This window comes from Pelobates fuscus, chromosome 1, assembly GCF_036172605.1.
Source record: "Pelobates fuscus isolate aPelFus1 chromosome 1, aPelFus1.pri, whole genome shotgun sequence".
NCBI lineage: Eukaryota > Metazoa > Chordata > Amphibia > Anura > Pelobatidae > Pelobates > Pelobates fuscus.
The window spans coordinates 24,258,881-24,276,278 of NC_086317.1; the positions used below are offsets into that span (position 1 = coordinate 24,258,881).

The 17,398-nt window shown below is 39.2% G+C and overlaps 1 protein-coding gene across 1 annotated transcript; it reads left to right on the top strand.

The window, feature by feature from the left end:
• The first annotated feature begins 3,994 nt into the window (after positions 1-3,994).
• On the top strand, positions 3,995-10,708 carry LOC134586596 (OX-2 membrane glycoprotein-like). Its single transcript, XM_063442219.1, has 5 exons — positions 3,995-4,070; positions 6,155-6,499; positions 8,042-8,350; positions 9,559-9,689; positions 10,554-10,708. The coding sequence occupies exons 1-5, from the start codon at positions 4,025-4,027 to the stop codon at positions 10,677-10,679; spliced, it is 957 nt and encodes a 318-aa protein (XP_063298289.1). The 5' UTR covers positions 3,995-4,024; the 3' UTR covers positions 10,680-10,708.
• Positions 10,709-17,398: the final 6,690 nt, after the last annotated feature.

Sequence of the window (17,398 nt, forward strand, 5' to 3'; positions counted from 1 at the left end):
TTGTATGTATGTCTTTGTGTGTGTGTGTCTTTGTATGTATGTCTTTGTGTGTGTGTGTCTTTGTATGTATGTCTTTGTATGTGTCGTGTGTGTGTGTCTTTGTATGTGTCGTGTGTGTGTGTCTGTCTGTATATATGTGTGTATGTATGTGTCGTGTGTGTGTCTGTCTGTATATATGTGTGTATGTGTGTCTGTTTCTTGTGTCTATCTGTATGTGTATGTGTCTTTGTATGTATGTCTTTGTGTGTGTGTGTGTGCCTGTCTGTCTGTATGTCTGTATGTGTGTCTGTATGTCTGTATGTATGTGTGCCAGTCTGTTATAGTGGGATACCTAGCTCAGCCTTCCTACTGGGCATTGCTATAAGGAAGGTTAAAAAAAGGGGGAAAAAAGGTGGGGAGGGGAATTGAGGAGGGAGAAGAGGGGAGCTGACGCACAGATGAGAAATCATATTATGCGCAAACAGAGAAGTCGTCTGAATATCACCGAAAGAGGAGACCTTCGTTTGTTCCTTACAACCTCAAGGATCTCATTAATCACTAGTAAAGGTAATTTCAATTTACTTTATTGTTTTCTCATTAAACTTTTTATAAAGTTAAAAACATTATAAACATGCATTAATTGCAAATAAAAAGATAAATGTACGTACATTTATTTTTTTTAAAACACCCTCCTTTCGAAAAAAATATTCCGCACTTGCGCGAAAACTGGTGGGCGGTAAGGAAATTTTTTCAACCAAAAAGATGCATTAGTGGGCGGTAGTTAGAAAAAGGTTGACTACCACTGCCTTAGAGAGAGTTCAAAGAAGGGCTACTAAACTGGTTCATGGATTGCAGGATAAAACTTACCAGGAAAGGTTAAAGGATCTTAACATGTATAGCTTGGTGGAAAGACGAGACAGGGGGGATATGATAGAAACATTTAAATACATAAAGGGAATCAACACAGTAAAAGAGGAGACTATATTTAAAAGAAGAAAAACTACCACAACCAGAGGACATAGTCTAAAATTAGAAGGACAAAGGTTTAAAAATAATATCAGGAAGTATTACTTTACTGAGAGGGTAGTGGATGCATGGAATAGCCTTCCAGCTGAAGTGGTAGAGGTTAACACTGTAAAGGAGTTTAAGCATGCGTGGGATAGGCATAAGGCTATCCTAACTATAAGATAATGCCAGGGACTAATGAAAGTATTTAGAAAATTGGGCAGACTAGATGGGCCGAATGGTTCTTATCTGCCGTCACATTCTATGTTTCTATGTTTCTATGAAATCAGGCAGTCATCTAAACGTTTAGATTGAGTTTTAGCTTAGAACACCCTTGAAGGTGTTTAAGGAGATTAGGGCTAGTTTAGAGGATTCTTCTTAGACCTCTCTGAGTCTTTATAGCCCTTCTACCTATCCAGCATTTCTGGAGACTAGCTAAGAGAAAGGGTGGCTGTGATACATTTAACTTTATATCACCTTATTGACACTTTTTATGACAGCATCACTCCGGTCTCCATACTCTCTGCCTATACCCATCTATTTAGAGGGAATTTCCTTGCCCCTGCAATATTATATAATAGGTAATAGTATTACCATTATTACACAATTAGCCACTATAGGGGAGTGAGTATAGTATCCCTTTGTTTTTTATAAATGATACAATAAAGACTTTTGTCCATTACTCAATTTACTTTAACAAAGGGTATTTACCACGGTATTAGGAAGCATTACTCTGCTTTCCCTTTCTCCCTCTATTATACACCTATGCTCACTAGGATTTGTAGGTATCACTTTATTATAGTTGTCTAACCCTTTCCTATGCCAGTTTTAGATCTCCTTCTTGGGAGATTTTTTCTTTTTTCAGTTTATTAGCATACCTGGGTACAAGCCCTCGGTGGGGCTGGCACCACCACCTGACCACATTTCCTCGTTTCTTCCACTCATACCGCTTTTTCCATCTTTGAAGGGGTTTGGCGAAACAAGGAAATAGTCCTCTACTTGTAACAGGGATTAAACTGATAAGAATAGTACTACTTAACACACCTTATAATAACGCAGAGAGAGGCAACGCAGAGAGCAGAGTCTGAAGAAGAGGAGTCAGAAGAGGAAGGTGGCTTTGAGGAGGTGGAAGACCAAACACAGCAGGCGTCCCAGGGGGCTTGTTGTCACCTTTCGGGGACCCTTGGTGTTGTACGTGGCTGGGTGGAGGAAGAGACCTTCAATGACATCAGTGAGGACAAGGAACGGGACATGGCTAGCTTGGTATCCAACCTTGTGCAAATGGGGAGTTTGCGGTTGTGCAAATGGACTGTTTGCGGTTGTTTGCGGTGCGTTAAACAGGGAGTTTGGTCTGTCACTGTGAAGCGGGCGTAACCCTTACACTACCTGATCGATACAACATCATACAGTAGGGTCCCCCCGCCCCCACTGTGATTTATGGCATCCACCCAGCGCGCAGGGGTGGGGGCCAGAAGGGAGGGCAGTAGGTCCCCCCCCTCATCCTTATTTACTGAATATTCCCCTGTATAACAATGTTTGGCATTTAGTGAATATTCCCTATTCTGCTCTGTGTCGGTGTGTATCAGGGTCTCTGAGGACAGGTGTCAATCCATATCTGCCAAGTGACCCTATGTAGGAGGAACAGTCCCTATTCTGCTCTGTGTCAGTGTGTATCAGGGTCCCTGAGGACAGGTGTCAATCCATATCTGCCAAGTGACCCTATGTAGGGGGAACAGTCCCTATTCTGCTCTGTGTCAGTGTGTATCAGGGTCCCTGAGGACAGGTGTCAATCCATATCTGCCAAGTGACCCTATGTAGGGGGAACAGTCCCTATTCTGCTCTGTGTCAGTGTGTATCAGGGTCTTTGAGGACCGGTGTCAATCCATATCTGCCAAGTGACCCTATGTAGGAGGAACAGTCCCTATTCTGCTCTGTGTCAGTGTGTATCAGGGTCTCTGAGGACAGGTGTCAATCCATATGTCAAGGTGTCAATATGTCATATGTCAGGTGTCAATCCATATCCATTGTGATTTAGGAATGTTAGGTGATTTCTGCCCTTTATGGATTAAAACCAGACTCTGCATCAACTGTGTAATTTTCCATAGGAGTTTTGCCATGGATCCCCCTCCGGCATCCCACAGTCCAGGTGTTAATCCCCTTGAAACAACTTTTCCATCACTATTGTGGCCAGAAAGAGTCCCTGTGGGTTTTAAAATTTGCCTGCCCATTGAAGTCTATGGCGGTTCGCCCGGTTCGATGGTTCGCGAACGTTTGCGGAAGTTCGCGTTCGGCGTTCGCGAACCGAAAATTTTATGTTCGCGGCATCACTATTGTTTAGTTGTCCTGCAGTGTCCCTTTAAAGTGAAACGATCCATTTTTCTGGCACTGGAGGGTCCCTCTCCCTCCCACCCACCAATCCCCGGTTACTGAAGGGGTGAAAACCCCTTCAGTCACTTACCTGAGGCAGCGGCGATGTCCCTCGCCGCTGTCCCCTCCTCCGCGACGCTCCTCCTTGTGATTGCATCGGCCGGTGGGCGAGACTTATCTCGCCCACCGGCCGAGGAGACCTAATGCGCATGCGCGGAAATGCCGTGCATGCGCATTACGTCTCCCCATAGGAAAGCATTGAAAAATCATTTCAATGCTTTCCTATGCGGTTTTAAGCGACGCTGGAAGTCCTCACACAGCGTGAGGACGTCCAGCGACGCTCTAGCACAGGTTTCCTGTGCTAGAAACTAGGACGTGACCTCTAGTGGCTGTCTAGTAGACAGCCACTAGAGGTGGAGTTAACCCTGCAATGTAATTATTGCAGTTTATGAAAAACTGCAATAATTACACTTGCAGGGTTAAGGGTAGAGGGAGTTGGCACCCAGACCACTCCAATGAGCAGAAGTGGTCTAGGTGCCTGGAGTGTCCCTTTTACATTAAATCATCGTCCCTATATTACGTACACCTGTATATCATTTGTCATAAGGGACTTCCTGAAGTATAGTATTTAAAGCGTATTTTCCTTCCTGATTCTTTTACTTCTTACTTTACCATGAGACATCTCTGGGTGTTACTCTGTCTCTTTCACTCTGTATTTGGTAAGCAGCATTTATTTCTCTTTTACACATTGAGATTATAATGACATTTTAAGTTGCTTTGAGGATCATAGTACAATGTTTATCATTTTAGCATTGATCAAGTCAAACCTGTATGCTGATTCTTATTGTGTTTTTATTGTTTTATCGATTTGATATTTATGTACAATAACTTTTAGAAAATCTGTGTCTTGAACAGAAGACTTTCAATATACTGTCATTCAAATATATGTGAATGATACGTTCTGTGGATCTGTGTAAATCTATATTTGCATTTAGTAATGAAATTATTAAAGATGTTTTAGCCTTATTTCATTGATTAATGAAACTGACTCAAATTGAAAGGATAACATTTTTCAATATGCACACATGTTCTACATAAGCAAAAAAAAAGTCCAATTTATGGAGTTAGCTAATTTATACGGATAAACCTCCTGCTGTGATCTGTCATGCTGCTTATGCTCCTATTATGAAGGATGACATGTTAAATTATTTTTTACTGTATTCTATTGATTCACTTGATGCTGCATCTGTTTAAAATCATCTTAAAATCATCGACTTCTAACCATCTCATGCAGTTTCCAATTGTTTACAATCTAATATCTTTATCAATATCCATTTTACATTATCCGACCAATAACATTACTCTGTTAACTTCTTTTACAACCTATATTTTCTCCATCATATTGTAAGAGGATGATTTATATTGCTAAGAACTTTGCATAAAACTGCTACAAAATTAAATTCTAGATTTTAAGCTTACACTCAGGACTTATAAGTATTTTTTTGTTTGCAAGTATATGATGTGTAACCCATTTCTTGTGCTTAAAGTAAAACTGTCAATCCCTATGTTGGTGGCTGCCTGAGTAGAGCCTTTTAACCCCTTCAGGACGGAGTCAATAGTGCATGTTCTGATCAAAACAAAACGTAAACAAAAACTGGAATTTGCGCTATATGTCTGTTCAACCGTAGTTCCCCTCTTTCATATTATATGCACCCACACTTATTATATATCATTTTGTCCAGGAGAAACAGGGCTTTAATTTTTCATTAACTATTCATATATGGAACATAATTCATTATGAATAAAATTTTAAAAAAAATTGAGAAAATAAGATTTTTTTTTAAATTTGTATTTCCGTCTGACATTTTAGCTGTGGAAGTCATTATACTGTTAGGTTTTACTGCACAAAAATGCACATATTTGTAATCAGCGATGTCTCACGAGTACAACAGTACCCCCCATTAACAGGTTTATTGGTGTTTTGGAAAGTTACAGGGTCAAATATAGAACATTCCATTTTCAAATTGAAATTTTCCAGATTAGTAATGTTACCTTTGAGACGGTATGGTAGCCAGGAATGAGAATTACCCCCATAATGGCATACCATTTGAAAAAGTAGACAACCAAAGGTATTGAAAGTGGGGTATGTTTAGTCTTTTTTAGTAGCCACTTAGTCACAAACACTGGCCAAAGTTAGCGTTCATATTTGTTTTTGTGTTAAAAAAGCAAAAAAACAAATATTTGGCCAGTGTTTGTGACTAAGTGGCTACTAAGAAAGACTGGACATACCCCACTTGCAATACCTTGGGTTGTCTACTTTTGCAAATGGTATGCCATCATGGGGGTAATTCTCATTCCTGGGCTACCATACTCTCTCAAAGGCAACATAACCAATCTGGCAAATTTCAATGTCAAAAAAATGAAATGCAAGCCTTATATGTGACTCTCTAACTTTCCAAACCACCATGAAACCTGTACATGGGGGGTACTGCCTGCAGGGGCACTGCCTGAATGTTCAGGCAGTCCCCCTGGTGTCTGAAATTAAAAATACAATTAAAATCATACTTTCAAATAATATATTATAAGTTAATTAAAATACATGATTAGCATATTATACATATATAAAAAATATATAATTTAATTCTTACTGTATTCTTGTATTAATATGCTAATAAGGTGTTTTAATTAACTTTTAATATAATATACATATATTAAAAAAAATTATACAATTTTTTTTTGTATATAAATGTTTCTATCATTTTGTGTTGTTTTTTCTTAATATGGAATAATTTTGTTGTCACAGGTTCACTGAAAGTAATTAGCATGGAGAAGCAATTGGCAGCTGTAGGACATGATGTGACTCTTGAATGCCAACTTATAGCCAGTACGAAGCCAGATGTGCAGCAAGTCTCATGGAAGAAGGAGTCGGGCGATAACGTTGGACCAGTCGCTACTTCTAGCAAATCATTTGGAAAGAGATACATTGGATATTATTCAAATCGCATAGCCAATTTCACTGAAATAACACCGAATGTGTCGGCAATTACAATCCGATCAGTGGATCTGGAAGATCAAGGTTGTTTTAAATGCATATTTAATATCTTCCCTTTGGGAGCAATGGATGCACTCATTTGCCTTGATGTCTATGGTAAGGTTTTGTGTGTATGAGATGAAGAAAGTGTGTTAGATGTCAATTAGCTCTCAATGTGTGATTGTATGAGGCATGACTGTGAAAAATGCTCTCTCCATGCTATATTGACCTTTTCTTGTCCATCATCATAATCATAGGAGTTTTTGTTAAGCAATGTGCAGAATGTTGTCCTTTCCCCGATCTTCATGCTGGGGATTTGTTATCAAGTGACAAATTACTATCCACAGCATCGGCAATCAACATTTAATATTTAACAAATGCATTAAAAAAATCATGCAAAAAAACCAAAACATTTTATATATATATATATATATATATATATATATATATATATATATATATATATATATATAATACAAAAGGGTATGCATCTTCAAAGTTTCCCTCAATGCACTGTTTAGTGCTTTATGGGATAAGTAGTTTATTGATGAAGACATAATATTGTACAGCGCTGTGGAATAAGTTGGTGCTATATAAATACTAATAATGTAAGATAGGTTGGTTCCTCGGTTAAGTTGGGTGTGTTGCGTGCAGATAGCGCTTGGAGCACTTTGACAAAATGAACGCAGCAACCTGAATATTTGGCTGACTAATTGTGAGCTCTGAGGGGCAGGCTTAAAGCTGCAGCAATTGTTACAAATTACTTTCAATTCTCTATCAGAGCTGAGAGTGGGCTAACTGTTGACATAGTGGTGGGCCTAGCACGATATGGCCAAATGGTGAAACTGAATCCCCTTATTTGTTTGCTAATTTCGGTGATTTTAAGTAGCCTTATGAAAAATAAAACTGTTTATTTGTTTTTGTGTGCACGCTGTTCCTTTGCAAAACTGTATTTTGTATAGATTTTGGTCTTTATGGCAGCAACACTGCTTAGAAATGCATGTTCTGCATGTGCCTCCAATTCCCATTTTGTTCTGAGAGTGGGCTCAGGATGTCACACGAACCATCAACTTTTCCATTATTTTATGTTTTTTATTTTATTATTTATATAGCGCCAGCAAATTCCGTAGCGCTGTACAATGGGTGGACTAACAGACACAAAATTGTACGTGGACGCACAGGAACAGAGAGTTGGATGGTCATGCTCAATGAGCTTCCATGCTAGAGGGAGTGGGGTATAGTGACACAAAGGCTACAAGTAGGGGTAATGACATAGGTTTCTAGCAAAGTATTCACTGAGAACTTAGGTTATTTTTTACATTTGCTGGAGAGGAGTCATGGGGGGAGGGTGAGTATTAAAATCCCCTAACAGTTTAAATTATTAATATTATTACTGGTATTTATATAGCGCCAGCATATTCCGTTGAGATTTCCTGAAGAAGTGTGTTTTCAAAGATTTTTTGAAGGAGTGGAGACTGGGTGAAAGTCTATGCACTTTCAATTTGTTTTACTGTAGACCACAACAGCAGGCTGCTATATTAATTGTGCGGACTCTTTTATATCCTATTTAAAGTATTTTAGAACACATGTGAAAGAGGTTTTGGTCACAATATTGGTACAATATTCACTTTTATCATGTGCTTGATCTTTAATATTTAGAAATGAACATATCTGAGCCCAATCTGGAAGTATACCCTATGTCCAGCACATCCGGCTTGAATGAAACCTATATTATCACTTGTTCTGTAACTGGAAGACCAGCACCGAGCATCGAGTGGAGCCTGCCATACACGTCCCAGGAGATCCCTCAGACATACACGATCGAACACCCCGATCACAGTGTTACTGTCATTAGTAACTTTACACAAAGGTTGTCACGGCAACAGAGGGACACAACAGTGACCTGCATCATTTACCATCCAGCTCTCAAAGAAGCCACCTACCTCACAAAGTCCATCGATTCTACCAGTAGGTTCCAAAGCTCACAATTTGCATTCTTTCTCTCTCCCTAACCGTATCGTGGATATATAATTTAGAAAATTAAGGGAACCTCTGTGTCCAAAAAATGGCCATTTTTAAATCAATAACCATTGCTTTAAAAAAAATGACTTTTTATTAATGCAGACGTAGCCTTAAGCTAGTGTAGATCCATCCCCCTTTCTTTTTTTTTCACCCAGCACTTACTTTCTTGTTACTTCCACGTAAATTAAAATTAAATGTCGATAGGTCATTTTATTGAGATTTAGGGATTCGTAGAAAACAAAAATGATACTTAACTGCATAATTTCTAGTGCTGCTATTAAGCATTGATGTTTACATTTCTATTAAATTGACGACTTGCTATATGAAGCTATCGTAAAGTACGATTCTTATCAGACTCATTCAACCAGTGGACAAGGTTACTAGGAGTTATATTCCACATAAGGTGTTTAGCAAGTGCTTGCACCCATATCCCATTAAATCAGATAAATATATTTTAACCCCTTAAAGACACATGTCATGTGTGACATGTCATGATTCCTTTTTATTCCAGACGTTTGGTCCTTAAGGGGTTAACTCCCACCAGCTTCAGCCATGATCACAATGAGCATGATGATAGTAGTTGTAGTCCAGCAAGGGCAAGCATGCACTCGATTTGATGAGACATAAACTCCTAATAGATTTACATATTTTTTCTTTTCCATCTGACAACTTGGAAAGGCAGATGTCACCGGCCAGAACCAATTCATGTTTTTTCTTCGTCATGAAGTCACAGAGTTAAATTGCCTCAAAGCCAGGAGCAAGGGCTTTGACATTATCAGTGTTATTTGCTCAAGTCAGTGAATTTCAACTTTAAAGGCACAGTAGAGGAACTGAAGGCACAACTAACTTAGTTGTTTGTTTTAGTTGAGCTACTTTGGTAATTAATTTGAAATTCATTTTGAAGTTGTACAAAACGCATACTGCCTTCCAGGAAGAGGGCACCCTGATCCTGAGTGTCAGGGTGACAATGTAACACATCAGACTAAATAATACTAGCAAAGCATTATGGGGGATGTAGTCCACAACCTCTGGAGAGCCCAATGTTATCTATCCCCTGCTCTAATATATTCATTCAGTAATTTTGCTTGATTAATTGAATGCTATTTAATATGATTCTCTACTAACCAACAATCATTTTGCTTACCATCTAATAGGAGAGGAGAATCCATTGCAAGACATAATGGTCTGGGTGTGGCCTATTGCTGCAATAGTCATTTTCATCATTTCAGTTTTAATTGTATTCATCATCACCTGCCAAGGATACATAAAACCGCAACAATATCAGGTAAGTTGTTAGAGAAATGTACTATTCTACGAGATCCTTGAATTTCAGATATCTCTGTCTGCTGTTATATCTGCTCAGATAAAACTCTGTATCAAATATAGAAATAAAATCAATACTTTAAAAATTATATTTAAATATTAAAATATTTTAAAAATATTAAATCATTTTAAAAGTTTATTTAAAATATATTAAAACAAGGCCCTAAATCTACATCTAAAATAATGTTTGTTAATTATCTAGATCTGTTAAAAGTTTCATCCTTTAGCTTTTTTTTACTGGGATAGCTAAATTCTAATCTAAGCTATCGACATGTAACACAAAGTGAGGGCACCGACAGGCTGGTAACTGTTGTTGCCAGAGAAGCAGAAAAAGTTAGCAGTTACAAATTCTCCGACGAATAAGAGAAAATGTTGTTTATTGTTTATTTTAGCTTTAAATTGATACTCTTACCACCAGAAACACTACAGCTTAACGTAATGGTTTTGATGAAAGACACTGTCCCTGCAGCCCGAGCAGTGTAAACGTAGCCTTTGCTGGGAAAAGGTTACATTCTAAAGTCGCCTCTAGTGGCTGTAACTTCCTAGTGCGGTCCAGCAATCATTGCACTGTGCTCTTTATTTGGATTAGACTGGTATTACAGATCGGTCATTTCAGCACTCCCCTATAGTAAAGCATTGTGGGGCTACTGCGCATGCAACAAGCAGCATTTCCCCATACAGATACATTGACTCAAAGAATCTCTATGGGGAGTGTATGAGCGCACACTAGCCGCCCAGCGTTTACCTATGGGGAAGCATTGGACTGGCTAAGGTTATTTTCTTCTGATATTAACATTCATTGTGTTTTCTTTCTTTTACATTTTAGAAATGCACTGCCAAAAAGTTTTCTTCAAGCAAAACCGCCATGATAAGACCGACTGATAATTCCACGTGTCAAAAATCCCATTTTAATATTGTGTGCGTAGCTAACGTGTCCAGTTTCCCTCTATAATGTTAGAGTTTTGCATTGTGAAATGTTCTGTTTTCATTGATGATTGGGCCAGAGCTTTCATTTCCTCCATAGTTTGACAGCGATGCATACTTTGTTTCCTGGTACTTTTTTTTACTATTTATTACTGCCACTCACATTCCATATTTGCCACGGGATAACATTACAAAATTCGGCAATTCCATTTTGTGTGTGAAGTTACAGGTGACGGTCTATGGGAATCCACTCTGTACAGTCACACTTTCACTTCCTCTATGCAAAGGGAACTGGCATATCTCACTGTAAATGTGGAAATCCCTTCGTTCAGCAATGCATACCATGTGATTTGTGATTTAAAAAAAAACATTTGTCCCATGAGTCACTTCTGCTAGTATTTTTTGACTATCACCACAGTTTCGGTGATAGTGAATAGAAAACAGTCATAAATCTTTGAAAAAAATAGTTTTGTTCCCTCTAATTTTTAATTTGCTGTTAAATGACCAAAACGTACTAAGCCGAGGTACTTCATATAAGCTAGGGGTTATGAATAAAAAGTGTCTGTTCTGAAAAGTGGCACACACATGGAAAAGCGGCAGGGTTACAGGATACATTATACCTGCTGGTGACTGCCCCACGTTTAGCACTTTAGACCACTTTTCAGAACACAGCACTTTTTATCCATAACCCCCGTTGTCGCTGATATTTGTGTGTTTAAAAAAATGTTTACAATGAAGAAAATGTTTCTTGGTTCTGGGCATTCTATGTGAAGTTTCTCTGACAGACTCTGCAACAAATTTGAGCAATTCTACACACGTTCTGAAAATGTTCCTGTTTAGAAAAGTTTACCTCCCATTTAATCTGGAAGTGATCAATGATTCTCTTTGAGAGATTAGTCTTCTGTCTCCATTCAATCTTTCCCTTCAAGCAGACCTTTTACAGACTGAATGAAAGGATGTATTTATTTATTTATTTTTCTACTTTCTTTGTACTGTCTATTGGAAACATAAATCAAAAATAAAAATACAAAAAACTGTTTTCATTAACCCCTTAAGACCACAGCCAAATGTACAAGTTGTGATTCAAAAAAAATGTAAACAAACCACAGAATTTTACTATATGTCTGTTCAACAATAATTTACCTCTTTCATACTAAGTGCACCCACACTTATTATATATCACTGTTCAGGGGAAACAGAGCTTTCATTTCATATCAAACATTCACATATGGAACTCCATTTTATATGAATAAAATAAAAAAACTTGAAAAATTAAAGAAATCTTGTTATTTTTCAATTTCAGCATGGCAATTTAACTGTTAATGTCAGAATACTGTTCGGTTTTCCTGCAATAAAACATAATATTTGAATTCAGAAATGTCTCACGAGTAAAACAGTACCCCCCATGTATAGGTTTTTGGGGGTTTTGGAAAGTTATTGGGTCAAATATACGGCTTGTCCATTATTTTATTTTCTACATAGAAATTTGACAGATTGGTTTGAGTGGCCTAGGTTGCCTTTGAGACCGTATGGCAGCCCAGAAATGAAAATTACCCCATCATGGCATACCATTTGAAAAAGTAGACATCCCAGGGTATTCAAAATGGGGTATGCCCAGTCTTTTGTAGTAGCCACTTGGGCACAAACCCTAGCCAAAGTTAGCGTTATTTTTTTTGTTTTGCTTTTTTCACATAAAATCTGTACTTTCACTGATAATATTATTGTTAGTATATAGTTTACTGCCCTGAAACACTCCTAGTTCTGTTCAGTGATGTCTCACGAGCGCCATGGTACCCCCCATGTATAGCTTTTATGGGGTTTTTGAAAGTTACAGGATCATATATGAGGCTTATCCATATATGCTTTTTCACATTCAAATTTGTCAGATTAGTCTGCTGTGACAAGGCCGCCTTTGAGACCGTATGGCGGCCACAAAATGAAATTGACCCCCATCATGGCATACCATTTGAAAAAGTAGACATCCCAGGGTATTCAAAATGGGGTATGCCCAGTCTTTTGTAGTAGCCACTTGGGCACAAACCCTAGCCAAAGTTAGCGTTTGTTTTTGTTTTTTTGCATTTTTCACATAAAATCTGTACTTTCACTGATAATATTATTGTTAGTATATAGTTTACTGCCCTGAAACACTCCTAGTTCTGTTCAGTGATGTCTCACGAGCGCCATGGTACCCTCCATGTATAGCTTTTATGGGGTTTTTGAAAGTTACAGGGTCATATATGAGGCTTATCCATATATGCTTTTTCACATTCAAATTTGTCAGATTAGTCTGCTGTGACAAGGCCGCCTTTGAGACCGTATGGCGGCCACAAAATGAAATTGACCCCCATCATGGCATACCATTTGAAAAAGTAGACATCCCAGGGTATTCAAAATGGGGTATGCCCAGTCTTTTGTAGTAGCCACTTGGGCACAAACCCTAGCCAAAGTTAGCGTTTGTTTTTTTGTTGTTGCATTTTTCACATAAAATCTGTACTTTCACTGATAATATTATTGTTAGTATATAGTTTACTGCCCTGAAACACTCCTAGTTCTGTTCAGTGATGTCTCACGAGCGCCATGGTACCCCCCATGTATAGGTTTTATGGGGTTTTTGAAAGTTACAGGGTCAAATATCCGCCTGTCCATTTTTGGTTTTAAACATTGAAAATTGGCAAAGCGATTTTCTGGGCCTATCTTGCCTTTGAGAGAGCATGGCAGCCTGGGTAATAACATTTCCACTATTATGGCATACCATTTTCGAAAGTAGGCAACCCAGAGTATTTCAAATGGTGCATTTTAAGATGTTTGGTCTAACCACTTTATCAGAAATGAAGGGCCCACATAGCGGTAATAGATTTATTTGTGCTTTTTTCCACACATGAACTCACTTTTCACAGGACATTTCCTATTCCTGGTATGAGTTCTTGGAACAAAGCATCACTATTTTTTTTAACATTGTCTCCTGAATATAACAGTACCCCCATGTACCAGATTTTTTGTTTTTTGGGGAAGTAACAGGGACAAATATATGAGATGTCCATTTCAAAGTTTGAATTTTGGCAAAGTGATTTTCTAGGCCTATCTCACTTTTGAGAGAGCATGGCAGCCTCGGTAATAACATTTCCACTATTATGGCATACCATTTTCAAAAGTAGGCAACCCAAAGTATAACAAATGGCATAATTTGAGAAGTTTGGTCTAACCACTTTATCAGAAATGAAGGGCCCACATAGCGGTAATAGATTTATTTGTGCTTTTTTCCACACATGAACTCACTTTTCACAGGGCATTTCCTATTCCTGGTATGAGTTATTGCAACAAAGCCTCACTATTTTTTTTTTTTTACATTGTCCCCTGAATATAACAGTACCCCCATGTACCAGATTTTCTGTTTTTTGGGGGGTAGTCACGGGGACAAAATATTAGATTTCAAAGTTGGAAATTTGGCAAAGTGATATTCTGGGCCTATGTGGCTATTCAGAGAGCATGGCAGCCTGGGTAATAACATTTCCACCGTTATGGCATACCATTTTCAAAAGTAGGCAACCCAGAGTACAACAAAATGCAGACCTTGAGATGTTTGGTCTAGCCATTTTAACAGAAATGCTGGGCCCATGTAGCGATATCTACTTTTAGTTTTATCTTTTTAATCACATAAATTGGATTTTCACTAGAAATGTCATAATCCTGGTATTAGTTAGTGCACTAAAACTTCAGTATTTTGATTGAACACGTTCTTCTGAGTATAACGGTACCCCCACGTATCATTATTTCAGATTTTTCCAATAAGTACAAGGCAAAATATATTAGATGCCCTTTTAGCTTGTAAGTTTGGCAAAGTGATATTCTGGGCCTATGTGGCTATTCAGAGAGCATGGCAGCCTGGGTAATAACATTCCCACTGTTATGGCATACCATTTTCAAAAGTAGGCAACCCAGAGTACAACAAAATGCAGACCTTGAAATGTTTGGTCTAGCCATTTTAACAGAAATGCTGGGCCCATGTAGCGATATCTACCGTATATACTCGAGTATAAGCCGACCCGAATATAATCCGAGGCCCCTAATTTTACCCCAAAAAACTGGGAAAACGTATTGACTCGAGTATAAGACTAGGGTGGGAAATGCAGCAGCTACTGGTACATTTCTAAATAAAATTAGATCCTAAAAAATATATTAATTGAATATTTATTTACAGTGTGTGTATAATGAATGCAGTGTGTGTGTATAATGAATGCAGTGTGTGCGTATGAATGCAGCGTGTGCGTATGAGTGCAGCGTGCGCGTATGAGTGCATCGTGTGCGTATGAGTGCAGTGTGTGTAGTAGTGCAGTGTGTGTGTATGAATGCAGTGTGTGTGTATGAATGCACTGTGTGTGTATGAGTGCAGCGTGTGCGTATGAGTGCAGCGTGTGCGTATGAGTGCAGTGTGTGTAGTAGTGCAGTGTGTGTAGTAGTGCAGTGTGTATGAGTGCAGTGTGTATGAGTGCAGTGTGTATGAGTGCAGTGTGTATGATTGCAGTGTGTGTGTGTGTGTGTGTGTGTGTGTGTGTGTTGAAGAGCCTTGGTGGGGGGTGGGCAATTTTATTATTTAAAAAAAAAATATTTAAATTTTTTTTATTTATTATTTCTTATTATTTAATTTAATTAACTTTTTTATTTTATTATTATTCATTTTTTTTTTTTCGTCCCCCCTCCCTGCTTGATTCATGGCAGGGAGGGGGGCTCCTTCCCTGGTGGTCCAGCATTGGCAGTTCAGTGGGGGGAGAAGGGGGCTGTCAGAGCTGTACTTACCTTTCCTGCAGCTCCTGTCAGCTCTCTTCTCCTCCTCTGCGCCATCCGTGCAGCTCTTCTGTCAGCTCCCAGTGTAAATCTCGCGAGAGCCGCGGCTCTCGCGAGATTTACACTGGGAGCTGACCGAGGTGCTGAACGGACGGCGCAGAGGAGAAGGGAGCTGACAGGAGCTGCAGGAAAGGTAAGTACAGCTCTGACAGCCCCAGTCTGTATTATGGCAATGCAAATTGCCATAATACAGACTATTGACTCGAGTATAAGCCGAGTTGGGGTTTTTCAGCACAAAAAATGTGCTGAAAAACTCGGCTTATACTCGAGTATATACGGTACTTTTAGTTTTGTCTTTTTAATCACATAAATTTTCACTAGAAATGTCATAATCCTGGTATTAGTAAGGGCACTAAAACCTCAGTATTTTGATTGAACACGGTCTTCTGAATAGAACACATGTAAAATGTTTCAAGGTTTTTATTATATCATAGGAATAGAACAGTACCCCCACATACACTTTGATCTGGAGGCAGAGAGAGGCAGAGATTTTTCATCTCACATAGAGAGTTATTGTGTGAAAAGCTGAGAAGTTAAGCAAAAAAAAAGTGATTTTATTAACCCTTTCAGTGCTAATCACAGCATTAACCCTGTGATTAGTTTTTCGCTTTTTTTTGTGAAGGCACATTTCAAATACTACAATTGTAGTAATTTGAGTTGTTTGGTGTAGCCACTTTAGAATGGCTAGCGTAAACAGGGACAGGCCAAGGTCAGGGGAATCCAGAAGTAAGAGTAGTCGGTAAAGTACAGGCAGCTAACAAAGCGTAGTCAGGACAAGCCGAGGTCAGTAATCCAGGGAAATCAAGCAAACAAACTGCCAAAGTCCCATACAGAGTGATTTAGAAGTTCAGCTCTGTATGGTAGACTTTGAAACAGTCTGCTATGCAGAGGCCGGGTTGAGATGGGCAGGTTGGGCAATAATAACTAGAGTCCTTTCGGACTCCTTTCGTGTAGCAAACACGGCACCTTTTTGGGGGAATTTCTTTTACTGGCGGTGGCAGGGATTCGGGAAGGGAAGTGTTTGCCACAAAGTCTTTGGAGATCTTCTGATCCCAAAGTGGGATTGGGGGGCTGGGTAAATAATAAATGAGACAAAAGGCTAAGAGTGAAGTCTAGGAAAGGGCAGGGCTTACCTATGACCAGGGCCGGATTAACATAGGGGCTGATGGAGCTGCAGCTCCAGGCCCAGGCCCATGGAATAGGCCCATTAAAAAAAAAAAATATATATATATATATATATATATTTTTTTTTTTTACACACTACTCTTAGGTTTGCCACCTGACTGGTATTTTACTGGCACAGCCGGTATTTGAGGCTGTGTGGCCGTGCCGGTATTGCAGTAATACCAGCAATACAAATGCAGGTATTTTTCTCAGAATAAATGGAGATTACTCTGCAATACCAGCACCGGCCAGTAGGGGTCACTGTGTGTGGAGAGAGGCAGGTATAGGAAGTTACAGCATATCCCTGCCTCTCTCTACTACTCACTGATCCATGAGGGAGCAGCAACACAGCACAGAGTCCAGACAACAGCTCTACAGTAAGTGAGGGATGGGGGGAAAGATAGTAGGGACACATGGGGACACTGAGACACTAGGGGACATATGAGGACACTCAGACACTAGGGGACACAGACACTAGGGGACACTGAGACACTAGGACATATGGGGGCACAGACACTGGGAGACCTGGGAACACAGACACTTGGGGACACTGGAAAACATGGGGACACTGAGACACTAGGGGACACATGGGGATGCTGAGACACATGGGGACGCTGTGAGACATAGGGACATTGGGAGACACTGAGACATTGGGACACGGAGACACTATGTCCCCATTTCTCCCAGTGTCCCCATGTCCCTCAGCCAGTGTCCCTAGTGTCTCAGTGTCCCCAAGTCTCC

Excerpts from the sequence above, each read along its gene's own strand:
- LOC134586596 (XM_063442219.1), top strand. The coding sequence starts at position 4,025 with ATGAGACATCTCTGGGTGTTACTCTGTCTCTTTCACTCTGTATTTG. Across the intron at positions 6,500-8,041 it reads CATTTGCCTTGATGTCTATG|AAATGAACATATCTGAGCCC; the intron begins GTAAGGTTTTGT and ends TTTAATATTTAG. Across the intron at positions 8,351-9,558 it reads AAAGTCCATCGATTCTACCA|GAGAGGAGAATCCATTGCAA; the intron begins GTAGGTTCCAAA and ends ACCATCTAATAG.